We start from the raw sequence: 27,493 nt of genomic DNA on the forward strand, positions 1-27,493 counted from the left end.
ACATCACGGTTTAAGCCTTATAAAAACTAGAAAAATTAGGGAACTAGCCTATCGGAACGGTGTCGAAGAAAAGGCGTGGTCGTCTGGTACAGGCAAAGCCATAACTTACTGAAACAAACAAACTATTTATCACCGTACCTGTTTTTCATTGGCAATTTTCATTTCCATGAGTTCTTGCTGATGGTCTGTATTCTTCTCCTAAAATCACATTCATTTTTTTAAAACACATCTTATATAGGGGGCGTGATCGAGTGGTAACACGCTCGCCACTTGATTGAAAGGTTGTCGTATAGGGGTGTTGTTAGCTATGCTAGCGAATATCAACACACCTTGGGCATCATTATGCGCAAGGTTGTTGATATAGCTATCAGGTCCTAGAGATAATTAAATATTGGAAATAGAGTATATCGGAGTTCATAGAGTAAAGACATAAGAAAACCGTAGTTACAAACTCTTACATTTATCACACCCCCAGAACAACATTTTGTTAGCTCACAAGGCTAACAAATGGAGGTTCTACCGAGATCCTAATGGGTCTCGGACCATTGTGCTGTTCTGGGGAATCTAAATGAAATGAGAAAATCTGAAGGTTCTTTAACAAAGAGATCAATATTGAATGAATTTTTATGAGTAGCAGTAAGTCCTGAGTAAGACACTAAACTGTTCCCGGGCTCCTTTGAGCAAGGTCAGCACCCGGAAGGAAGTTAATTAAAATTTAATGGCAATTACAAGAGGTACGTGTGTAGGAATTTTTGTGATTTGCGGGTATTTATGAGAAAATACGAATGTTGTGACTTACAAATATTTATGGTGAAATATGAATCAAGAGTAAAATAAAATCATGATGTGGTTCGCGAACATTAGTCCGAACATTAAGAATTGTGGTGCAGTAAAAGCAATTTGGAGATTAAAGATTTAAGGCGCAATACAAGTAAAGAATAGATAATACAAATGGAAACGTAAAATTGAAGAACTGAAATTTGAGTATATTCCAGGAACGATAACGCGTTAACGAAACTCCATGGTTTGGGGATATGTACTGATGCCTTGTGCAGTGACAGCAGGAACCATGGTTGAAAGTCGATCGCATGTGCGAATCATTCGCAGCGAATAAGAGTATATATATACATAATGTCAGAGCACGCAATCTTTGAGAATTCATCCTCGAAGGGCCCATTATCGAGGACGTTGACTTGAGTTTGCAAGCCTGAATAGAAATAAAATGTCATAGAGTACGTATCATGAGTAATATAGCCGAAGGAAGGCGAGTAGCAATACACAGATGAATATGTTCCTGATGAGAAAGATAACGGTGTATTTGCTTAACGTAAGCACACATTGAAATGGTAGTCCAGCAGGATTACACATTTAAACGTAAACACGCTTTGGGAAGGCATCTAATGGAAATGAAGTATTAAACAAATAGAGGCACCAAAGATTATGTACCGTATGGGAAAGAGGAATCCCAGAAAGATATAAAGGAAAAACTTTCGAAATCAGCAAAAGGCTAAAATAAAAATCAATGTTAAAAAAAAGGGATGAGAAATATTATACGCAAAATGAGAGAAAAATTAAAATAAAATTAGAAGATTTAAATCAAAATCAATGAATCAAGCATGAACACATGCTGAATGTGAGGAAGCAGTTAAGCGAATAACTTGACTAAATTCAAAATCTCATCACAGAAGATGAAAAAAGTTGTTTATCAAGCTGAAAAGTTTTGAAAACAAAGCAAACAAACGGAATATTGTCTAGATGTTTCGAGAAATTGTACCCAAAATGAGGTAAACATAAACAATGGAGAAATTATCTCGACATAGATTAGATAACAAAGTAATTGTTTCTAAACAAATATACAGATTCAAACAAACAGCCGCTTTCAAACAAGCATTCAATCATACAAGCAGTGATATCTGAAAAATCTGTGCCAGACGAAGCAGATTACTCAGCAGAAGAAAAAAGCTTATCTTCAATCGAAGAAGACGAAGAAGCTAAAAAGGAACAGTCAAACACACCGTTATCAATAGAAGAATGGTTAAAATGTCCTGAAAGACATAGTTTGGTGGTCAAAGGTGTCCGAAGTGAAGGAACGCATGGTTTCACTGAGAAAACAGAATAACATAACAAAACATTATGAAGAAGCTGCCCATGGTTACGTCGCAGTAAAAACGATTGCATCGACAGAAGAATGCTAAGTTGATCCATGGTTGTAAAACGCAGAGAAACGCAGTAATAGCTTTCCAAGATAATTATGCGTTATCAGATTCTTAAAAGTAAGGTGAATCATGCAGAACTCGACAAGAGACTCGACAAGAGAAATCTGAACTATCTTCATCAAGAAACTAAAGCATCAAAATTCTGATGAGGACAAAGATAAGGAGTACAATTATGAGCATATGAACAATGAAGAGAGGCATAGGTTATAGCAGAAAACTTAAAGCGCAAAACGAAAGACTTCAAGCCAAGATTGAACACTTTCGTGAGAAAATGAGTTTCACTAATATGTGAGTGAGTTTACTTGGAAATAACTGCGCAGTTTATTACATAACATATTGCAACTGTTAAATGTCAGAAGAGATGATGTATTTGAAAGAAAACTTGAGTTGCCAGACATGAGATGTTAGATATTATCGCCATGAAGAGTGAACGATATGAGAATTCGCTACCCTCCATCGCATTGAAAATTGACACTCATTCTATCCGACGACGAAGTCTTTCTGACACTACTGGTTCAATTAACATTTTATTATATCACTAGAAATAAATATTTTATTATTTAAGGCTGTGAACCGTTAGGGTACCAGTAAAAAGAAATTGTTTTACTTAAGAGATTATTTTACAAAATTTGTAGTATTTTATTAGGAGAAAATGTGGAACATTTTTTATTTCAACGGGGCTGTTAGCTATGCTAGCGAATATCAACACACCTTGGGCATCATTATGCGCAAGGTTGTTGATATAGCTATCAGGTCCTAGAGATAATTAAATATTGGAAATAGAGTATATCGGAGTTCATAGAGTAAAGACATAAGAAAACCGTAGTTACAAACTCTTACATTTATCACACCCCCAGAACAACATTTTGTTAGCTCACAAGGCTAACAGGTGTAAAAGCATCGATAGATTTATACGTTTCGTTAGATATTTGATAGCGTGATTCAGCGCTATTCGAACCAGATAAAGTAACACCGCGCAATGGCTTCTTTGCGGATACTACTTAATAAAAAAAATCCAATCAAAGATGCCTTAGTCCGGGTTTTAAAGAGGTCAGCGTTCTAACCAACAGAGATCGGCTTTGAAACAGAAGACCTGACTCACCAGAGATTCTCTTTTATGTTGCATTTCCATTTCTTGTATTTGTTGACGATACTCTGTAATTCGACATTCTAATTCCCGCATCATTTGTGTTGTCTATTAGAGAAAAAGGCAGTTTTAATGAGGTTTTAAGTAAGGCGTTTTCGGTTAGATAAACAGTGCATCGGTATAATAAAACAGACATCACTTAACGGCTCTTTTTACGAAGGTCCTTTTTGACATAGGCTATTTCACAGTCGAAATGAATCATGGGTAATCAGGACTGATTGCGCCTCCATAACGGCTTTCTGTTGGCTAGACACAACAATCTTCAAAATTTTTCAAAACTTTGGACCAATAGTAAGTCGTCATTAGCGTGCAGTCTTCCTGATTACCCATCACGCTTTGCAACTTTGAAATGGCCTATTATTTTTTGGCCTGAAGAGGCAGAATATGTCAGAGGGGTTGCAAGGGATTAAAATATCTACCAACACTTAGCAACGCGGTCGGCTTTTGAGGAGACTGGTTATGAATTTATAACGAAAATTTGTCCTTAGCGCATGCCATTTTTTAGCCTGTACCAGACGACCACGGCTTTTTCCTCGACACCGTTACAGAGTGATCAAAAAATCGCGTGTTGGGATAGAGATAGGCTAGCCATTTTTAAGCTGCATCCAAAACAACAAACCAAGCAAACTCCCGCAAAATCTCCATTATAAAGACATTTTAATCACTTCATTGCGATTCCTATACTTGCAAAATTTTCATGATATTTTCGTTAACAGTCTCCTAAAAAGCTGAAAATCAGTCTTCCCTTCGATCCTAGGACTTTTGTAATTTTTTTCTCATGGCTTAGTAAGGGTATTATGCATTTTTTGTTAACCGGTTTGATTTTTGACTGCTCTGTATGAGTTTTTACGCAATGCAATGGGTTCTTTTCGCATGACGAGGGGGCTTACATAGCACGGAGTTGCCCGTCGTTAAGAAAGTTCATTGCAAGCCTCGGTCGTTACTTGACCTCGGGAAATATTTCTCTATTTCGCCATCATTAACCGGTCATTATTGTATTACACGCTTTTTTTTTAAAGAATGGTGTAAATCCATTTCATCATGGATATTCTTAACTTTTTTGGGAAAATCATCCTAAAATATTCTTACAGCATTGTTAGGTTAGGATCCTAATTCAGACTAAATTTAACATTTAGTACATACGTCTCAAGCATAAAATGGCATTTTTGTGAAAGGAGTGAGCCTTACTTGGGGGTAATTGACAATTTATAATTGAAAATACTCTAAAATTTGCATTCTTAGCTTGAGTAGCAAAATTCCATGATGGTGATATTCTTAGCATATTCTTAATTTTTTGGCCATTTTCATCATGGACATTCTTATAAAGTGTATTCTCATAAAAAAGCGTGTAGAGTTGCATGAATAGAATTTACCTTTTGAATAGAATTTTCACGTTCTTTTTTCATGTCAACGATACTATCTTCAGATTTCGAACGAATTTCTGTCAACATTTTCTCATACTCTTTCACCAATTCTACTTTTGACGTCTCGAGATCTTTGTATCTGAAAGAAATAGAATACTTATTTTCTATAAGAACATTTTTGAAGTCTTCGGATCTTCTTAACTTTTTTTAATTTTAAGCATAAAATGTTTCTTAAAATGTTCTTATTAGTCCGGCGGCGAAAAGTGCTTTTTTGCATCAACCCTTACAAGTAGTAAATATGGGTTTTTATTTTATTTTCTCATTATATGGTCCCTTGGGACCCAAAAACTGGTTTTTGCCAAGCTGGCGTCAGCATTTTTGAGAGAATTTCCAGCGAAAGATACCACTTTTAACTGATGCGTCTCGAAGAGTACTATCGATTAGAGGGGTCATTTATAGGGTTTCCTAGGCTAGATCATGAGATATTTGAGTTTGAAATTTTGCTGACTCAGCGTTTTTCAACGTTTTTTTGCCCTTTTCTGCTGAGTCAGCAAAATTTCAAACTCTAATATCTCATGATCTAGCCTAAGAAACCCTATAAATGACCCCTCTAATCGATAGTACTCTTCGAGACGCATCTGTTAAAACTGGTATCTTTCGCTGAAAATTTTCTCAAAAATGCTGATGTCAGCACAAAATATTGCATTCTTGAAGACGTATCGGCCAATTCCGGGGGACTAAGTCCACTAAATGAGACAAATGACCCCATTTTGGAGATCTACTCTTCAAACTCTATCTGATGGCACAATCATTTTTAGCTAAATCAGAACTTCAAAAATCGACTTTCTAAGGACCCCCAGGCTAAAATGACCCTACCCCCTTCAAGCCCCCATAAAAAATTTTCCCCGGCTTTGCCAGCTTGGCAAAAACTGGTTTTAGGGTCCCAAGGAACCATATGATTGGAAAATAAAATAAAAACCCATATTTACTAAGTGTAAGGGTGATGGATCGCCGCCGGACTATATTTTCACCATTTAGTTTTAGTGTCCACAAAGAATTAAAATAGGTTATTAACTTGTTCTGAATATTGTGGCCATTTAAACCTTGTATGGTCTTATATAGTTTGTTCTTATTTTTCCCGCATTTAGCGCCTGAAATTTTGCTTCCTGTTCGTATTTTGACGAAGTACAGTACTTTGACGCTTTTAAGTGCTTGAAATTCAGACATTCCTGGTTCTGTTTTGAGAAGACTCATGCCTCATTGTTCTCGGGATTTTAAAGCTCAAAATTGTTTCATCGAGACTGAATTAAATAGCCTAAAAGCCAATGAATCCTTATAGCCCGGGGGCCACTTATTGTTTTTTGATAGACTTGATGGCGTTGATAAGTGGCCCCGTGTAATTTGGCAGATTCCATTTTTTGGCTTTGTTTGAGGTGGTAGCAAATCCAGACCACTAGATCCAGTCCCTTTTTGGAGAAAGGCAAACAGAAAACCATGACCAATAGACCATCTTTTTCAAATTTGGGAGGTATTCGTGTTTTTATTATAGTTTCATAAACTTTGATAGGGTTTTGGCATATATTTTATCATTTTGTTGCTTTAATGTAATTTTTGAAAACGAACGTGAAAAAAATCAAGATGGCGATATCCTTTAGTCTGCTACTTCACTGGACTCAGCGCCATCAAAATCATCAGAAAAGCAAAGTTCAGTGAGAAGTAGACTTTAGTCTAATGAATCCATCCAAAATCGAAATATCAAATGAAATAAAGTGGAAGTACAAAAATCGTAATTCTCACCCGAACTTTAAACATACATTAAAAACAAACATTAAAATACCCGAAATTATCAATTCATATTAAACTTCATTGTAGGCGGTGTTCACTTTTCTTGACCTATCCGCCAGTACATTTGATGGGAAACTTAGCATGACCCAGAGGGGTGGGGGGTCGGTACAGACATTATGAGTACTAAAAAGTTTTCGAGAAATTTGTGCATACAACTACCCCATTTTAGGATAGGGTTAGGGTGGTGATAGCTGAATGGAGTTTGTCTTTTTTACTATCCCCAGCCTTATATCGCCAGAAACATGTACTTTAACTTTTGGGGACATTTTGACACGGAGACCACCCTTCTTTGGTCTTCCCAGGACAAAATTTGTCTTATTGGGACCATTTTTTTCAAAAATGCTGATTTTTGGAACAGAATATTCATTTTCGCAAAAATTGATACTTTTAAACAATTTTTTGAAAAATTATGAAAAATTATAAAATATCACGTAAAATTCTAAAAAAGATCTTGAAATCACTATATAATGTTAGTACCAATCCACGTAGAAAATTTAGTCTGGATACCACCTATTTGGTATTTTAGTACCCTATGGTACTAAAAGGATATTCAAGTTTTTTTTAGATTTTAGTACTGCTCCACCCGTATGACCTTGAATTATGAAAATTATAGATATTCTCTTCCTGTGTAAAGATATAAAGAATCACAGTTTCTAAAATCTTTAAAAAAGAAAAAATTGCTAAATTTTTTATAACTAATCGTTTAACACAACCTATAATGGGTTTCGTTCGTTCCAAAAAAAAGTTTCGAAGGATTACTTTTAGATTTTGAAATAAAATCAACTAAATTTCAACTAATGAAAACTGTTTCACAGTTCTCAAGTTTCTTTCCAGGATCTGAAGTTTTTTTATAACAACATCTAAAATTTATTTTGAAGCCTTTCGGATGTTATTAACTTTTTTTAATTTTATAAACCCAAAATGTCCTCAACAAGTTCTTATTATTTGGTCATTTTGGTCGTTTTTAATCATCTTTATCACTACTAAACCTCGTTTATAACCGTCTGTCTTCAATACCGAAATTTCTTTAAAACAAAAATTTCATACCCAATATACACTATTTGCTTGACATTAAAATTTTAAGTGAACTATAACAAGGCCAATTCATATCGTTTGATACAAGCACGACTCACCGGGTACGGCAGGTAGGGCGGCCGCCGTACCAGATTTTCACAAAAAATCCCGAAATTTTCATCATAGTCCGTAAAATCGCTTAAATTTACTCGTTCCCAGTACCAGATTTAGAAAGCTTCCGTCGTGCCTGTTAATCATAAGACTCGTGAGTTTATCTATGCCGTGTTGATTTTGCGGGTAAGAACTGCGGGTTGTCCAAATCGTCTCAGTCACGCTCTCTCTTCGTTAAAATCGTAATACATAAACTTGATATTAACTCAGGGATTCTTAGAGCCTAATTCGGTCAACTTTTTAACTAAAGGCAAAAAAAACCCAAAAAATTGGGAATAAAAATATTTGCATGAAACAGTTTGAAAGAAATCGTCGAATCTGTAATTCATACCAGGCAAGAACGAAGGAAAAGGACAAGGAAAAGGAAAAACTAAAACCAAACTCGAAAAATTTATAAATTCAAGGTTGAGTCGGTACACAAAAGATTTGTTGATTTCTAGAAAAAGAACAATATATCCAGGAAAATATTTTAATTTGATTGTTTAATTAAGGGAACTTTTAGATTGTTATGGGTAAGTTCGGTATTTAGCGACCATAGCAAAAGGTTGTGGGTTCTCCTTGGCTGGTTGGGTCATATCAAAGACTTCGTACTGGGTACAAAATGGTACTTGACGAATCTCTGCTTGATGCTCAGCAATTAAAGAAAGGGATCAAGGATAAGTGGAGCGACCCAGAGAGAAAGAATGACCTTTCCCTACCTTCGGGTAAATAGATATCAAAAGAGGAGCCTTGCCTCAGACTGCGGTCGCAGACTATAGAACCTAACATCTTAATTTGAAAATCACATTCCAATGAGTGTTATTTTTGGCATCTCCAATATCTAATATTTTAACAGACTCACTTAAATACCATGTTCAGACGCTACGGTTCCGTTTCGTTCCGAAATGAAACGGTTCCGAAACAAGTGTGAACGTCAAAATTCGAAACGTCAAAAAAGAAGACGTTACAAAGCAAAACAGATTGAAACGACTTCGCTCCACTAATTTCATCGGAACGGAACTGTTCCGTTTTCTTGCTCCGAAACGTTCCGAAACCAATATGAACACTCTCGATCCGTAACGGAAACCATACCAGAACGATATGAAACCGTAACGTCTGAAGATGGTCAAATACTTTTAACCTGCAGCTTCTTCAAAGTCTGGTCCAATAAAATTTTAAAGGGATTATCAGATGATTTTTTTATATTTGGCTTAAAGATACATTTTATGGTCCAGAGAGACACCTTTAAATGTTTTGACCCAATTTTGTTTCCAAAGCTGAGATATTTGACTTTGAAATCACTAAAATGAGTTATATACACTTACGTTGAAAATGAAAGTTCAAAGTCGAATATCTCAGCTTTAAAATAATTGGATCAAAAACTTTGGAGGTGTTTCTTAGGACCATAAAAGGTATCTCTAAGCCAGATATCAACAATCATCTGATAATCCATTTTAATGATCAGTAAGTTTTAATGGACTTTAAATAGGTCAGCATTTGACACTAATCGACAAAAACCTTAGCTCAGCCCCTGTTTTAGACGGTCGACTCTCTGCCTAGCATCCTTTCGATTTAAAAAATAATCTTTGCCTTGACGGTGCATACTACCTTATCGGGGAAAAAAATGTCGAAGTTTTATTTAGTCGGCGAAAGATTTCGTCACCTAGAGACATTTTCGTCTCTTTTCGCCCCGACCATTTTCCCCAATCAATTTCTTTTAATGCTCCCGACAAAATATAGGGCATAAGAAGGAATTATCAAAAGTTTAGTAATGGTCATTTGTTTCAATAGTTTTTTTACAACATTGAATTACTGCTACAAACTACAACCTTTTCTTGCTGCCAAAAATGCCCAAAAATGAGGGACATCTTCATAAAAACTTTAATATTTGGATTTTTTTAAAGACTTGACCACCGACGACCGACATTGTGTTACTATTGTTATTTTTTATCAAACCATTTTAGTTTTAACTTAGCTTGTTGTGTTTATTAGGCAAAAGAACTCTTTGAAATTATTTGTTCTGTTAAGAAACATCCCTAGAAATTTACAATGAGAAACTACGATAGAAATTTTTTTTCTGTTGAAATGAAAAAATCAAGGGAAAATCTTGGTCGATGATTAAAAAACCGGGTAAAAGTTTTGGGCGGGTGATAAAATATCGGGGATAAAATTCACCGAGGAAAAATTATTTTCGTCGCTTTCCCCCGACATTTTTTTCCCCGAATAGGTATATCAAATTTTTAGTATTAAGTCGTCAATTTTTATTCAATTCTCGCTCGATTTGAAGGGGCGCAAGGCAGAAAGTAGCACATCCAGGAATTGTCTGTACCCCCTACGCCCCCTATATTGAGGAGGTATGACGTCCAAAGTGGTCTGGAAAAGAAAAACCAGGGGGTATGGGGTTCTCGTGTGTAAAGATCCAGAGGGTGGTCAGTAAAACGAGGTGGAAAATCTAGGGTAGTCCAAAAAATAATAAAAATTCCAAGATGGGTCCTAAAAAATCGAAAAAGCATCCAGGGGTTACCTTTCCCAAAAAAGAACTCCTCAACATAGGGGATACCAGGGGTCACCTTTCCCAAAAAAGAACTCCTCAACATAGGGGATACATTATTTTTTGGAATAGCCCAGCTCTGATAAGCGGAAATCCTCATGTCACAAAAACACGGGAGGGGCTGCAATTTAATACTGAATCGAAACATAGAAAAGAAATCGTTCTTGTAGAGAGAAAGAGAAAGGTATTTTTTTCAACATAGAAACTAGTGGATCGAAACCAACTTATTTTTGTGGAGTATAAAAAGGGAAATAGGATGCACCCTGAATTCAAACAATCACACACCATTGAAAATCCAAGTAAAATAGCAACAGAAGAAGAAGGAGTTTCACTGAATAAGAATCTCATCGAAATCTTCAGAATTGGTTTTAAATTGTTTCAAATTTCATCAAAGAAGCAGCTATACACACAATATTTGTATCAAACGAGTAAGTAATTTTCAATTAATTTTTTTTCTAAATTCTTGATATGCATAAGTCAAGATGACGTCATATTTTTTAACGGAAGCACCCAAAAAACCGGTTTTTGACCTCCGTGTTTCTATTTTTAGGAACAGAGAGAGGTCAAATCCCGGATTTTTTCGGGTGTTTCCGCTAGAAAAATGACTTACGCATATCAAGAATTGATGAGCTGAAATATTAAATATATTTCTTAGGCTTTTAGTTTTCTTTAATAACTTTGAGCACCGATCCTTTTTGAAGAATGACTGAGATTTTCACACCACATTTCAAACGAAAAATGAAAGCTTTTCAAATTTATGCCCAATGGGCTTTTCCAGAAATAGTCCGTGCCCGCCTGTTGATGATATCGGACATCCAGGGGGTTCAATCCTATCTAAATATCCAGGGGGTAGGAAGATAGAGGGAGAAGATATCAAGGGGTACAGGACAAAATGCCTGGATATCAAGGGGTACAGGACAAAATGCCTGGATATCAAGGGGTACAGGACAAAATGCCTGGATATCAAGGGGTACAGGACAAAATGCCTGGATATCAAAGGGTACAGGACAAAACGAATGGATATCTAGTTGGATATCCAGGGGAACGTGAAAAATTGATATCCTCAACAGTGGCGGTACGGAAAATTTCTGGAAAAGCCTTCTTATTCAGGTTCGCAATTCTTGGTTTTTTGAAATTTATCCTTAATGTTACGTGTTCTTAAAGAGTTATATAATCATTATTCATTGCTTTATGTTTTTGTAGTGCCTGGATCAAATCCATTGAACAAAACACTTGGAAATGGCGGCGCAAGCGGTGGAGGGAAAAGCACCAATGGAAACAAAGAAAACAATCAAAACACCAAATCGCAACTTGTTGCTAAAAAAACAAGCATACCTTCAACAACACCGACAATACCAAATATCAAATTATCATACCCAAAACTAGGAGCAACATCACCACTGAACAAATAATTAAAACTTGGTAAAAAAGTAGAATCCAAATATTCGACCATAGTCCATATAAAAAACACTGGTCTGGAAGCTTATTGTTTTAACTTTTTGTTAGCCAATTCCTTTGTTATTATCAAATGATGAAAATCGATTTGCTCAGTTTTTGATCACGTTACCAAGTACTCCTCTTGGGATTGGTTTAAGATTTAATCACATGATCAAAAAGTGAGCAAAACAAACTAATTTCTCAACGCAAGTTCAAGTAAGAAACAATGGAAAGAAACAAAAGGCTTCCAGACCGGGGTTTTTAACGGACTATGATTTGACATAACGACGACGACGTTGCGAGGGAATTTCCCTACCGACACCGAACGTCAAAAAACTACACTTAAAAGTCCACGAGATGGTGGATAATACAAAGTGATATAATCACTCATCAATTGACTAAAATTTTAAGAAGAAACGATTTTTATTTTTATACCATATTTTGTAACATGTACTATTTTGTATATAATTTTATATATATTTTGCTGACCAAAAAGTACTTTTAATATGACAAAAATTTTGGTCTTTGTTTATTTCTTTTCTCATTCCAAAGGATAAAACATATGCGGGATGAACAGGAAAAGCATCAAATTTATATACGATTCATTCAAGAGCAATAATAAAAAAATTCAGGTCATAGCATTAAGTGGTTGCATAAAAATATACGCTCAGACTGAGCAGTTCTTAATTTTTCGAAATTTCTAGGCTTAAATGTTCTTACGATATTCTTAATACGCTTTAGTTCACTTAAAAGCATAAAATAGGTTCAAAATCTGTTAAATTCAGTACTATCTTAGTAATTTCTGAAATCAGAATCCCAGATAGTTCTTAATTTGTTCTTAGGTTTTGGCGTGTTCTTGTAAAATTGTTTTCATTAGAAAAAAAGCGTGTAGAGCGATTTTGGACAATTTTATTGCTTTTTATACCGGGTGTGCCACAAATAACTTACCCTCTTTGATTTGATATTGCAGGCAGTAGAAAAGAGATTTTTCAAAGATTGTTTCGGAATCATTCGGAGGAAAGCCTAACTTAAAATTTGGTGTATTATTTTTTAATTTTACTTCATTGGTTCAAAAGTTATGTTCAAAAACCTAAAATGTCAACTCAAAGAGGGTAACTTATTTGTGGCACACCTGGTAATTTATGTAGGGTTACAGTTGCAGTGAGAACGGAGCACTCGGTCATATCGCTATTTAAAGGAGTTTAAAGTTTGATTGATCTCACAACGTAGTAGAAAATTAACAAAAATCATTTTTTGAGTCACACAGTGTGAGATCCAGGATGAATAAACAACAGAGAAAGAACAATTATTTCCCCTGAAAACTCTCTCACAATAAACACTGCTAGTCTTTCCGTTCCTCAGCCATTCTTGACAATAAAGAACGACTTAATCAGGTTATTCAGGTACGAAATTTTGCTAAAGGATCAGAATAGATCCGTTCAAGCCCTTCTATTGATATTGCTTTTTAAATATTTAGAATTTAAAATTCTTTCTCGCATTTCCTTCACAGTCTTATCAACACGGCAGACAATTAAGTAGTGAAAAAGGTTTAACAAACTAATTTGCGTGACTTTAATTCCGCACATACCTATCTTAAAAATTAAATCTTAATTTTTTTCCGTGTTCTTAGACATTACAAATAACAGTTAAGTCAAACTTTGTTGTGTTTTGAAGAACAACACAGAGAGGTGAATAAAAAATGACGCATATTGTCATGGGGTTAGTACTAAAATCTCAAACATCATAACGTTTACTTAGTGACATGGTGATATACCAAAAAACTTTTTAAAGTATCATGAGATACTAAGATACCAAAAAGGTGGTAACCAGATAAAAATCTAAGAATTGTTTTAGTACATTGGGACTTAAATTAGTGAGTAATACACGTTTTTTTTTATATAAGGAACACGTTTATAAGGAACTTGAGGCTGAAAATGGTCCAAAGAATAAGGAATTGTTAAGAAACTGCTCAGGCTGAGAATAAACAATCAAGTTAAGGAACAGTAAAAATTCAACTTGAACTTGCACACATTTACAACAACCTAAATAAAAAGACGGAAAATATTGCTGAAACGCCTTTCAACTTGTCAAAAAGAAAAAAAATGCTGATAATGAAGCTACACACTTAGCAAATCCAAACTTAACAGCTAAGTAGCTAAGAAACTCGATAAAGAACTTTGAAGCTGAAACTCTCTGGCAAAATAAGGAACTCCAGGCTCGGAGCCAAGTTAAGGTTCCTTATAAAAAAAAAAACGTGTATATAACTTCTCGAATCTTTTTCAGAATTTTTCAAAAACAATATAAAATTTTCTCCTTTCAGCAAAAAGTCTTTACTTACTTTTTAAAATTTTTACCCAAAAGTAATTCACACCAAAAGTATCAAGCTTTGCAAAAAAATTAATTTAATATGTTCAAAATTTTTTTTCCTCGATAATCAGCACTTTTGAAAACATTGTCCTAAGAGGACAAAGTTTGTACCAAGAAGAACAAAATAGGGTTGTCTCTAATGTTAAAATTATCGAGAAAAAAAAATTAGAACGCATGCACTAAAATTATAACACCACCTCTTTAAATTGGGGTCTAGTAATTTATGCGAAAAAATTCTCGAAAATCCTTTTAAAATGGCATCAACAAAAATACCAATATTTTTTCTCTTACAAGCCCTAAATGAAGAAATATGAAGTATGGTGCCCCTTAATGAAGATAAGTTTTTGATTGAAAATATGTGAGACCGAAAATTTAGGAAAACATAAGAGCTGAAAAAATTAATAAAAGAGCATGTATAGGGCGTAGGGTGCTAAAATGATTTAAGTAACAGGCAGGGCAGATACGGCGAGTACGACTTTCGTGATAAGTTTTTGAGTTTCGAAACTAAAAAAAAGGACAAATATTTGAATATTTTTTCAGGAAGGTGTACGGGCAGTAGACCGAGAGGAAAAAATCACTTCACTCTGTGAAATAAATGCGGTAAAAATGAAAAGCAAATTTAAACAACAAAATATTTTTTTCGTGATACTTAACGCTCCAAGGCAACCAAAATCAAAATTTCACAAGAATGAAAAAGTATCCAGGCTTGACAAAAGACTATACTTTCAAAATGATTATTAGTTTTTTAATTGCAGTCCCCACCACAAGAAAATTGTGTCATGAGCACAAATAAAATTGAAACAATGTTGTAGAACAACGGTGACCATAGCGACCGTAGTACAGTGGTAGAGCATCCGGCTACGGTTCGCAAGGTTGTGGGTTCAACCCCCAGCCGGGTCATACCATTGACAAAGATTCCCAAATAGTACTTGATGCCTGTCTGCTTGATGTTCAGCAACTAAGAGGAGGATCAAGGGTAAGTGGAGAAATCCAGGGAGAAAGAGTGGCGCCCTCCCCTACCTTCGGGTAGATACCTATCGAAAGAGGAGCCTTCGGGTCGCCTCCGACTGCGGTCGCAGACTTACTTTCTTACTAGAACAACGGTTGCAAAAGGTACTCACTTTTTTTAGGGAGAATAACTACAGCCATAAACGGAATAACAAGAAAACGATATTATTTACTGATTTTAATATCTTTTGCACCCTCTATTAAATAGTAAAGTCAGTTTGAGACCATAAGTCGAGGGTGGCCCAAAGTTTTCCTTTTCATTAGCTGTCTAGCCTCGGGTGCCATTCCTTTCCTCTGATTTCTCCGCTTAGTTTTGACTCTTTTTTTAGAGTGGCCGAGCATCATGTAGAGAGACATAATGTATCATTTTAAGATTCTTTGAATGATGGGTTGAACCCACAGACTCATCTTACGCACCGTAGCTAGATGCTCTAACATCCGAGGGTGGGGGGGGGGGGGAATGTCAGGCATGTGCAAGCTATAAAGGTCCCTTTTTACACCCTTGAAAATATCTTAAAGGGTTAAAAACATATATCAGCAATTGAGTTTCTGCCATTCTCTCGCGGGCAGCGCAGGGTCTATGATTTCTCGTAATTTTGGATGAAAGTTAAAAAAATTCGACTGAAAATTGTGGAAAATAGTCTCTCAAAGGGTTGTAAAAACTTCAAAAAACAGTGAGATTTTCTAAATTCAGTCTCTCAAAGAGTCGAAGGTTCGAACTTTGGCTTGAACATTCTCGCAAACCTTGTACCCCCCTCTGACATCTAAACTTCATGCTCTACGGCCAATCGGCCAATCGACCAATGAGATGTCACAACATTCCAAGATTGTTAAAGGGATATAACAGTACACGCTTTTTTTTTATAAGAATACACTTTATAAGAATGTCCATGATGAAAATGGCCAAAAAATTAAGAATATGGTAAGAATATCACCATCATGGAATTTAGCAACTGAACCTAAGAATGCCGTTTTTAATGCATTTTAACCTGTAGATTGCCAATTTCGATCATAACCTAAGAATACCGTAAGAATATTTTTGGATGATTTTCGCCAAAAAGTTAAGAATATCCATGATGAAATGAAAAAACACCATTCTTATAAAAAAAAAGCGTGTACTTGCGAAATTTGTAAACAAACTGTATGCAGCGGATACAAAATCAAAACAAATGTCACATGTCAGAATAAAAAATCAAACCAAATATGGCTAATTTTGATTGTTCAATTGTTTTACAAGTTTGTTTTGGAGACGTGATTTTAATTGTTCTCTTTAATTACACGTGGCTCGCGCAATGTTTACATTTTACTACTTTAATGTCGCTTTAAACATCATGCAATACCGGTAAATGGAAAGATCAGTGGAAATAATAATAATAAAAAGTAACCACACTTGGTTATTTAATATTTCCTTTAAAAGTCATGGTATTTGGTGAAACCATTTTTCTCTCAAAAAAAGCCCAAATAAATATTTGCTAAAGGCTGACAGGGAACGAATTTAGGGGACAATAGGTACATTGGTACTATCGAAAGTAACACAATCGAAACTAAAAACAAACAAAGACTTATCCACCTTTAAAAACGGCAAAACGCCATAATGTCTGTCACGAAATTTGATTTTCGAGCTTGGTTACTGCTGAAAAGCTGACTGAATTCCGATCCAGAAGGCACTACAATAAAGTCTACGTTTTCATCTTCATTACAGAAAAAAAGTAAGTATTTCAACTTCTTCTTGGCCGAAACTATAGTTTTGAAATATCCTGGAAAGATCACGAATGACTGAGAGAAAGTCTTCCTATTCTATTGTGTAATTTGAATCAAATTTTGGGATTACTTGAAATCAATCAGAGCAAAAACGAAACGATTGATTGAATCGATTTTTGAAGATAATAAAATTTCTTGGTTGATGGAATTTGATTGATATCAATCAAATAATCGCTTCGATTGGACTCGATTTACGTCCGAGGAAATACTATCAAGAAAAGTAAGAATAAGTAAGAACAACAAGTCTCTAGCTCTCATAACAAATTAGTATTTTTTCTTTGATTTTACAGTGTCTCACTTATCCAGTTCAACCAACAGCAATGGCAACAAAAAATACATGCAATCAGAGAGCAGCACCAATCCACAAACAACTCTAGCATTACCGAAAAAGAAGATGGTGACGAATTCGTCATCATTGGCAAGATCTCTGGTCATGTCTAGAACTAACATCTGTAGCAGTAGTAGATCCTCTTTATCTTCTGGTAGACCATCTCCATCTTCAGGGAGAAATTCTGCACTGTCTTCGAATTCATCGAGCCGGAACAGGAATTCAGCAGGCAGATAACATACCGTAACTTGGTCTAAGGTCGACACCTCTCCTCTAATTCCGACACCCTTTTTTATCAGCTGAAATTGATAGAAAGGTTGAAACTGTTTTTCTTAGCTTATCGGTCAGAGAGGAATAATCCTTTTTTAATCAGTGATTCAAGCTTTCATATTATGCCTGTCTCTAAAGAAAGGTGTCGGAATTAGACCAACTTACGGTAGATGATAAAATATTCATGATATGCACCATTACCATTGCAATGTCTTCCATAGTCTCTCTCTATCCCAACACGCGATTTTTTTATCACGGTGTCGAGGAAAAAGCCGTAATCGTCTGGGACAGGCAATGTCTTCCAGAACCCAACAGTTGATTGATTGAAAGTAGCGTATTGACTGATTTTACGTCACTTACAACCAATCAGCTGTTGGGTCCGTGATGTATAATGTCGGAAGACATTACAATGGTACATATCATGAATTAGAGTACTCAAAATGAATTTTCAAGTGCCAAAAGATGGAAACCTAGCCAGCTTGTAATGGTACGAATGGTGTTTTCTTGAGGAAAATTTCGGCTACCCACAGTGACGGAACATTTATCGACGAAAACTATCACATTTCTGTCAGAAGATTAATGAAAGAAAGATTCACCATTCGACGAGATTTACGCTTGCCATTGCTTTGTTGCAGAACAATGACTATGACTGTGAATCCAAGGAAGTCATAGTTACAAAAAGAAAATGGAGATTTTCGGAATAATGACTGAACTTTTTTGACGTGAAGAAACAAAGTCAATCACTCCGCAAATTGATCCTATCAAAAGATGAAATTGGACAAAACATTTTGCCAGTCAACATTTTCTAAAATATCGGGGTGAGAAAAGCAAGAAAACAAAAGTTGTTTGCGTGATACTATATTCGGCACAGTACAGCTAAATTCTCAAACTATTGAAATATTTAAATTATTTTAAAATCTGAAAAAATTGTAAATATCCAAAAAGAATATTCTCTTTTTTAAGAAGAAATTTAGAAATTTTGTAATGAATAACATGTTGAATCTAAAATTATCTTAAATTTAGCTGGAACAAGCGATTTTTTTTGTATTCACTTTTAAAAATCTTACTAAGCCCTAAAGATCCTAATTCAAATGTCGAAAGATTTCCAAAAGTCCCAAGTTGCCTTTTTATGGAAAGGTTCTCTTTATTTCCCGCCTATGGAGTAAACATATGATTAATCAAAGCTTTGCATGCTTTCAAGAAGAATACGTTAAAATGAGTTGAGATCTTTAAAATTTTAGCATTTTAGCCTTTCAATAAAAAATCAATACTTTGACCAATTATTTGTCCTCAAGCAAATTTTTTTTTAAATATCCGTATAGTTTTTAGTCCCAAAAATAGAATTAAATAAAAATTAAATTTTCAGGGTTTCACTCAGTTTCAATCCAAAATATTTTTGATCCTTGTAAAAACTTGATTCTATATAATCGTCACCCACATGACTAAAGGTTCAATCATAAAATAAGTGTCTTTTTAAATTGGAAATCTTGCAATTCTGTTCTGCCTTTTAGATTGGCTTTTTTGTCATATGAAAACATTGACATGAAAAAAGGGCCATCTCAATCTCCAAGACAACCACCACAGTAAAACTTTAAATTTTGTAAGGTAATAATTTTGAAATTGAACCTTTAGTCACGTGAGCGGCAATATAGAACTTACACGAAAAATATGGCTTTTTTTGACCAAGCATAACACTTTGATTGTTTACAAATTGATACTGTGGCACTGTGGCCATTTTTGGTCAATGGAATTTAGAGTCTCTCACAAGATCAATATTAATCTTTGAATTATGATTTAAAAGCCAGAATTATAAATAATCCACGGTGGCAAAAAAATTATCCGTCGAACAAACGTACATACTTTGAACATTCATCTAACGTCGAATGGACGACGCTGGAAAGACGTTACTTTTCAGTGGCGGATCTAAGGGGGTTAAAAAATTATCAATAATCAAATCAATACTCCTTTTAAGGGAATGTACAAGTTCAGTAGTAAATTTTGAGCACCCAGTCCAAATCCGCCACTGCTTTTTTTAATGTTCAGTGCGTGCACTTCCCGTCAAGCAAACAAGCGAAAACAAACAGTATCAATCAAACCCAAATAAGATCAGATTTGACTAAAAATCTATGTTGAAAACTGCGTGTCATATACATTATGTAGACATCACAGAGAATGTCAAGCTAATTTTGTAAATTACTAAAAAAAACTATGGTTTTTTTTTGAACCGGTAAACTATCTCATTCCTTTGAGACTTTTGAGACTTTGAGTATTAAGATTGTTCTCAATTTATTCTTATTTTGAGCTTACAATCGAAGAATTTTAGGATTAGGATATCAATTTATACTACTTAAAGATCGCTATTCGTTTAAAAACAAGCTATTCCAGACGTTTTTTTACAGCCTCATTGTTCTTATATTGTACTCAGTGAGGAAAAATTTAGGTTGAAGTGTACATCCAAAATTTCGTCGTTGATAGGTTTGATTGACCCCCTAAAAACTGTTAATGCAACCAAATTCAACTTATGAAAATTTAATTAAAACTTTTTTCAAAGTGCGGGAGGCCGGATTTCCGTCCACAGTATTGACAGTTAAAAAATATCGTATCACCGATGGTTACGTTTCACTGAAACCTCAATGCGGAAAAACCTTTTCCGCTCGTGACCTGAATGAATGAATGAATGAATACAGACTTTTTAAAATCCAAAAATCTTTAAACAAAGTCTTCACAATATTGGTCAGAACTAAAATCAAGAAAAAGTTTCCTTTTTTCTAATATTTTAATTCGTTTGCAATTAATTCGCAATCACCCCATTTCTCATAGTTCATCTTGAAAAATAAATTCCTCTCAAACGTTTCCAGATGACGTTACATTACGTCAAAACGTGTCCGTCTGACATCCTGGAAGGTTCATCTCAACATGGAGGTATAAAGAAACAGGAGATGTATGCTATTGTAACCAAGCTCGCCCCATGATTAAAAAAGTTAGGATGCATGCATGCTCCTAATCTCATATATCGTGCATTTCTATTTTAGAAGGCTATAAATCTTCAAAACTGATAGTAAGAATGTTCAGAGCAATCTTGAGTTCTACTAAAAAGTCGTATTTTGTCGGGCGAGCCTAGTATCTTCTTTTGATATATTTCATAAAAGAAATCTGTTTTTCTTTATACCTCCATGATCTCAAAACAATGGTTCATTTAGGTTCTGCGGACCTTCGGTACACGTAATTATTACGCAATCTTTTCCGAAATTCACGCAAATTTCTGCAAACCGCTGTGGGGGTATAAAGCAGTAGATTCAAATATCCGTTAGGTGAATAAATATTTCTTCTGTGAAAAATGTGAAAATGTATTAATTTTACCTTTGTAACCAAAATAGCATACATCATTGAAAGAACAATTCCAAAATTACAAAAAACTCATAGACCAAAACATTTAGGGCTGAAGGACAACAAAGGCAACCAAGCTAACTATCACAGGTAGTATGAAAAAGTCATCGCACTAGCCCTAATCGTACAACAAACTATCAAAAAGTCTAACATCCAGACCTTACAAAAAGGCATCTCTAAAATCTGGCAACCTTTTAAAAAGTTATTTCTCTATTGTTCCAAAATGTTTCAAAGTTATTTTTCTATTGTTCCAAAATTTTTCAAAAACTTTTTTCCGCTTTTTCATGGGTTTAGTTTCAGTTTCTATGGTCTCTCGAAAATGAAAATGTCACCGTTTTCCACCCCGATGTCAATACTGCGTTATTCGTTGTAAACAACTTGCATCATACCACAACGTTGTTTCAACGTCCATCTAACGTTATATGAACGTCGTATACCTTAGATGAACGTTGAAACAACGTTGTGTGCCAGCATTAGTGCCGCGTGATAATTTTAAAGATGCCAGCATGACTTTCACTGTAATAAGGTTAGATTTTTGCCTTGTCTCCATTTGAATTTTGAAAACAGTCGACATTTTATTTTGAGTCCACAAAAAGTAGACGTTTCCAGTCAGAAATTTTGATCGGTTCACTGCGTAAAATTTACGTAAAAAAGAAATACATGTATTATTATAAATCGTTTCGAGTATCATCAACTTATATTCTTATTATATTAAGAATAAATGTGACATGATACCAACTATTACACAACCAAAAAATACCTCTATATCCAATTTTTTCAATCCCTTGGATTTATGCGCATGCGTTGTCTATTGTTCCCCTTTAAACATTACGTAACTGAAAGCTTTTACAGTCCAACGAAATAAACAAACCTCTCATGCTAACATTTAAACTTTAGACACCGCTATTTTTAAAAACAGCGCGCACTGCTGCCGCTGTTTTTTCATGAAGATGGAGGTTTCCCGGAAGATGTCATGAAATCTGAACTGCTAAAGCTTAAGTAAAAAGTAAACCCATTTTGGAAACCAGAAAAAGTCTTCTTTCAGCTAGAATTAAAAAAAAAGTACAAACAAACAGTTTTTCATATAGCTCAAGTAAAAATTTTGCCTAAAAATTCTACTTTTTTCAAAGAAATTAAAAGTGGTGCCAGATCAGAAGAAAAATATTTTTTTTCACCAAAACCTTGCTACATAGCTGAATACTGAAAATCTAAAGAATCATCAACATAGAGATACCCAAAATCCAAATCCAACCACTCATTTGCATTCGCCATTTTGAATAAATTGTTTTCATTCAAAATATGTACGAAATTTGCCGTGCGATAACTTTTGAGTGTGTAAAGTACAGACCATGAAACTTGGCGCGATTGTAGGTGCTTCTTATTACTTTCAGATGCTTTTTACAGAAACTGAAATTGTAAGTGGTCTTTAATTTATAACAAGTTGAATTGACCTAACTCTCAAAACGTACGTGGTACGTCGTTCGGCCTGTATATATGACGTACGCGGTACGTCGTTCGGCTTCTAAAGGTTAAGGCTTTGGGGATACGAGAAGTTTTTTTTCGCGTTGGTACAATGCAACATGATCCATCCCACCAACCTGAAACGCTTTCTCGTGTCTCCACCCAATTTTTCTTTCTGCCAAAAAAAGTGCAATCTCACTTTGGTCCCTGGGACAAATTCAGCGTGTCTTTTGGGTATTTCCCTCACTTTTTGTCTCATGAAACAAAAACAAAAGAAACCATGGGACACGCACTTTTTTTCTTGTATTGGTGGGATGGAGCATGTTGCATTGCACCGACGCAAAAAAAAAAAACTTCTCGTATCCCCAAGCCTTTAGTCTTTGGTTATCCATAACACTATCAGGGCTGATCGATAACTAAGCGACACTAATTGATGGATTAGTTATTGACCAAAATATGAATAATTGATAAAAATCCATATCCACAAAATTCGGCACTCGAGTAGCAATCGATCACAATAGATTTTATCGATTGTTAATCGACTATCTCGATTCTAAATCGATTCTAATAAATAATGAAATGAATAATCGATAACAAGTTGATTCAACCTTTTGATAGCGATTAACATCTTTAGGTTACTGATTCAAATCGATTATAAGTGTGTAAGTACCTAGTAGGAGTGAAGTAGCGAAGATTTGCTGAGCTAGAGTTTCGACGACACCAAACGGGTGTCTACCCTACCTGAAAAGAAAAATTGTGGTTTTTATTTAAATTTGTGGTTCTTTTTAAATGTTGCGAAGTAGGCACTTTCTCGCCCTCAAAACAGTAGTTTTATATCACAATAATCCAAATAAACTGAACAAAGATTTTGAAGGCAACAACATAATTATAGAACATGAGGACATAAATGACCCAGCTGGCACACAACGTTGTTTTAACGTTCAAATAACGTTATTTGGACGTTATGAATGTCAAATGGACGTTGTTTTGACGTTGTGTGCCGGCTGGGGAACCTACGTTCCCATTTGTACTACCCCTCCCTTCAAAAAAGTACCTGCAGAGCAAAGAGGGGCCGAGTTTCTCGTCTATGAAAATTAGACAACAGGCAGAGTTGTAGTTCCAAAAATCTTTAGAAAAAGTATAGCAGTGGTCAAAGCATGGTTTTTTGTCCGTACTAGAAAACGGATTTTTAAACACACAGCAAGTAGCACATATTTTTTAAATTTTTATGAATTGTTCAGAATTTGAGACCGAGGGTGACCACATTTTTCATTTTTCTTTGATGAATCTTTTTAGACTAACTATCCCCTCCCTGAACTATCAGGTTTTCATTCTATTTGAAAGAAATGTAATTCGATCAGGTAAAACATTACAAAATGCACAAATTCTTACTTCTGCTCTTGTAACACACCATCCGTACGTAAAGTTTTGAGTTGGTTTTTCAAGTCGTCCTATTTAAAAAAAAATCAAAAAATTTTCAGGCTCTAAGGGGGGCGCTTATTCAAGCAGGCGTTTATTCGAGCGGGCGCTTATTTTTTTTATTTCAGAAATTCGTATATCAACAAATTCGGAATCTGCTTAAACTTAACTGTTTCAAAGGGTTGATTTTTCAAAAAAGGATGACTAAAAGAAAAATTGGAAAAATCCAATTGACAATTTCTATCATCTTATTCTTAATCGCTTTCTTTCTTTTTAAGACACAAGTATCTACTCAATATCTTCTTCAATCAATAATCATATTCAAATAAGCGCCCCTCCCTGGAGGGGGGGGTGCGCTTATTCAAGCGGGGCGCTTATAATATTATTTTAACTAAAAGGGGGGGCGCTTATTCGAGCGGGGCGCTTATTCGAGGATTTACAGTATACAGATTTCAACTCATTTTTTAAAGCTGTTTGGCTCTGTAAATAGACTAATAGTAGGAGACAAACCCTTATGATCCGTATCCGTGGCATAGCATAGTTCTTTGGGACGCAACTGCATGTGATTGGTTCGAAAGCAGATAGGTATTCGAAACTTCTTTGAGAGGGGACCTTGGCCAAAAAACTGACTTTGTAGGCAAAACTCCTAACCCCAAAAATAGGCAAAAGATTGATGGTTTTTCAAAGTTGACTTAAACGAAAATGATTGATACCATCACTAAGAGAATGAAACTTGATCCCGTAAATGGGTGGCTAAAGAAAGATAATATATACCACGAGTCGTGCATTTCGTATCTTATCAGCTTCCAAAGAATCGACGTTTTCTTTATATGCTTGAAGCTCTTGTTGCAAAGGTTCAACAGTGTTTCTCTAAAAGCATAATGGAAACAAAATAAACGCTCATTTTCTGTTGTTTGAGACCATGTTCAGACGTCGTATAGCTCCGGTATGGTTTCCGTTACGGATCGAGAGTGTTCATATTAGTTTCGGAACGTTTTGGAGCAAGAAAACGGAGCAGTTCCGTTCCGAATAGTGGAGTGAAACCGTGTCAATCTGTTTTGTTTTGTAACGTCTTTTTTTGACGTTTCGAATTTTGACGTTCACACTTGTTTTGGAGCCGTCTCGTTTCGGAACGATAAGGAACCGTAACGTCTGAACATGGTCTTAATCTTATTGAGTCATAATTTGGTAATGACTTTTCAAAACATTTCTTTCGGGTCGAATGACGTCAAAAATTCCTGATACTATTCAATCTTTTAATTTTAATGACAGGCCTGCAAGAGAAGGTCTTCCTTTCAAATCTATCATCAAAGTCGAAAAAAAATTGAACGGCCTAAGGAGAGGGGTAAAAGGTGGGTATAAAAAGCAAGCGTGATGTTTCGGCAGAGTTTTTCGGTCTTGAAGATAGATTTGTAAGGTAAGACCATAAAAATTTAAAGAATGAAAGCTGGAGAGATGGGTAAGAGGTGGGTATATCGATGGAGCTTTATCGTGGTTGAAATAGAGCTGCAAGGCTTACTACATATGAACAAAAATATATTTGAACAGAAAAAACACAGAGATACTCGACATTTCGACGTTTATCTTCAAGGCCGGACTCCACTTTCGCACGAAAATGAGCGAAAACTTTTTGTTGAAAGAAGTTCAACTTTTTTTAAACAGTTACGTCAGATTTTCCCAATGGAATTGCTTCCTTGCTTTTCAGCCCCTTTTATCAAGTAAATCAATGAAAATATAAAGTATTCTTACCAATACTTGAACTTCTTCTATATGTTGATTTTTCATCATGTCCATTTTGATTTCGGCTTCTTCTAACAATTCTCGTATGTTTAAACGGTGGTTCTTTTGTAAGTCAAACATTTCCCGTTCAAAGTCTGCCAGCTTATCGTACATCTTTGAAGAAAGAAACATAAGAGCTACATACACTACAATATATTGTCAGGCAATATATTGATAATATATTGCTGAATGCCTAGGCAATTTATTGAGGAGGTGTCCACAATATATTGTCAGCTTGATTTGCAATATTCCAACAATATAGGGGGACTGTTTACAGAAAGAAAATTTATAATTTTATAATAGGAACACCTGTTATATATTACATCGTACATTACGGGCCGAAAACGATATTGTCAAATATTGTTCCTCTAAGAAGCACTTTATAATTTTCCAAACAACAGACTTTCCTATTCTGCAATTTACAAAAGTTAGAAAATCATGATCTATTTATAACTTGCTTTATACATTCTAGTTTATCTTAAAAATTGCAGATTAGAAAATTTCTAATGTTTGGTACTATACTTTAGCATATTATTTGGACATTAACAATCTGTAGCACGAAAGCTTAAGGCTGTGATATTTGTTAATTTCATGCAATGTGAACTATACTTTAGCATATTATTTGGACATTAACAATCTGTAGCACGAAAGCTTAAGGCTGTGATATTTGTTAATTTCATGCAATGTGAAACTATACTTTAGCATATTATTTGGACATTAACAATCTGTAGCACGAAAGCTTAAGGCTGTGATATTTTGTTAATTTCATGCAATGTGAACTATACTTTAGCATATTATTTGGACATTAACAATCTGTAGGACGAAAGCTTAAGGCTGTGATATTTGTTAATTTCATGCAATGTGAACTATACTTTAGCATATTATTTGGACATTAACAATCTGTAGGACGAAAGCTTAAGGCTGTGATATTTGTTAATTTCATGCAATGTGAACTATACTTTAGCATATTATTTGGACACTAACAATCTGTAGCACGAAAGCTTAAGGCTGTGATATTTGTTAATTTCATGCAATGTGAACTATACTTTTAGCATATTATTTGGACATTAACAATCTGTAGCACGAAAGCTTAAGGCTGTGATATTTGTTAATTTCATGCAATGTGAACTATACTTTAGCATATTATTTGGACATTAACAATCTGTAGGACGAAAGCTTAAGGCTGTGATATTTGTTAATTTCATGCAATGTGAACTATACTTTAGCATATTATTTGGACACTAACAATCTGTAGCACGAAAGCTTAAGGCTATAATATTTGTTAATTTCATGCAATGAACTATACTTTAGCATATTATTTGGACACTAACAATCTGTAGCACGAAAGCTTAAGGCTGTAAAATCCTAGTTTCCTGGTTGGTTAACCCAGCTATATAATCAAACCCCCCCCATAAATAAATTTCTAAGACCCCCCCCCCCTTAATAACCGACTTCGGTGAGAGGTGAGCCCTGGGATAAAATTTTAAATAATAAATTTATTTGGTTAAAAAGTTTGAACCCCCCCTATATATAATCAAACAACCCCACTAAAGGCCAAACCGCCCTATTATTGAGGCTTTTTCAAACCCCCTTTTACAGGGTTGTCTGAGAATTTTAAGACCCCCCCCCCTTAATTTAGGGGGGGGACTTTTAAAGGGATAATCATTAGGTTTGAGATATTTGGCCTGTAGAAACCTTTTGAGTAAGACCTCGAAGTATTTTTGTCTAATTATTTTCCGAAGAGATACTATAATTTGAAATCTCTAAAAATGTTTTCTTACACGGTTCTTATGTTGAAAATTCTATTCTTTTACGGTATTACCAAAACTAAAAAACTTGTAACTTGAATATTTCGACTTCGAAAATAGTTTGGCAAAACGGGCCAAATTGTTTTTTTAGGTTTTACTCAGGAAAATAGAAGGAATTCACAATATCTCCAACCTTCTGATTACCTTATCGGGGGAAAAAATGTCGGGGTTTTAATTAGGC

General features: G+C 35.0%; 1 protein-coding gene across 1 annotated transcript in view; it reads right to left on the minus strand.

Moving 5' to 3' along the window:
* LOC136815322 (centrosomal protein of 112 kDa-like) overlaps nt 1-27,493 on the minus strand; it is a 55,133-nt gene that overhangs the window by 11,056 nt on the left and 16,584 nt on the right. The window contains exons 12-17 of the mRNA XM_067071761.1: nt 25,475-25,618; nt 24,500-24,595; nt 23,699-23,757; nt 4,737-4,866; nt 3,319-3,411; nt 139-198 (exon numbers count right to left, since the gene is read on the minus strand). Of these exons, the coding sequence (XP_066927862.1) occupies nt 139-198; nt 3,319-3,411; nt 4,737-4,866; nt 23,699-23,757; nt 24,500-24,595; nt 25,475-25,618 (582 nt within the window). The remainder of the gene's footprint in view (nt 1-138; nt 199-3,318; nt 3,412-4,736; nt 4,867-23,698; nt 23,758-24,499; nt 24,596-25,474; nt 25,619-27,493) is intronic.

Source organism: Clytia hemisphaerica, unplaced genomic scaffold, assembly GCF_902728285.1.
Source record: "Clytia hemisphaerica strain Z4C2 unplaced genomic scaffold, Clytia hemisphaerica genome assembly, whole genome shotgun sequence".
Taxonomy (NCBI): Eukaryota; Metazoa; Cnidaria; class Hydrozoa; order Leptothecata; family Clytiidae; genus Clytia; species Clytia hemisphaerica.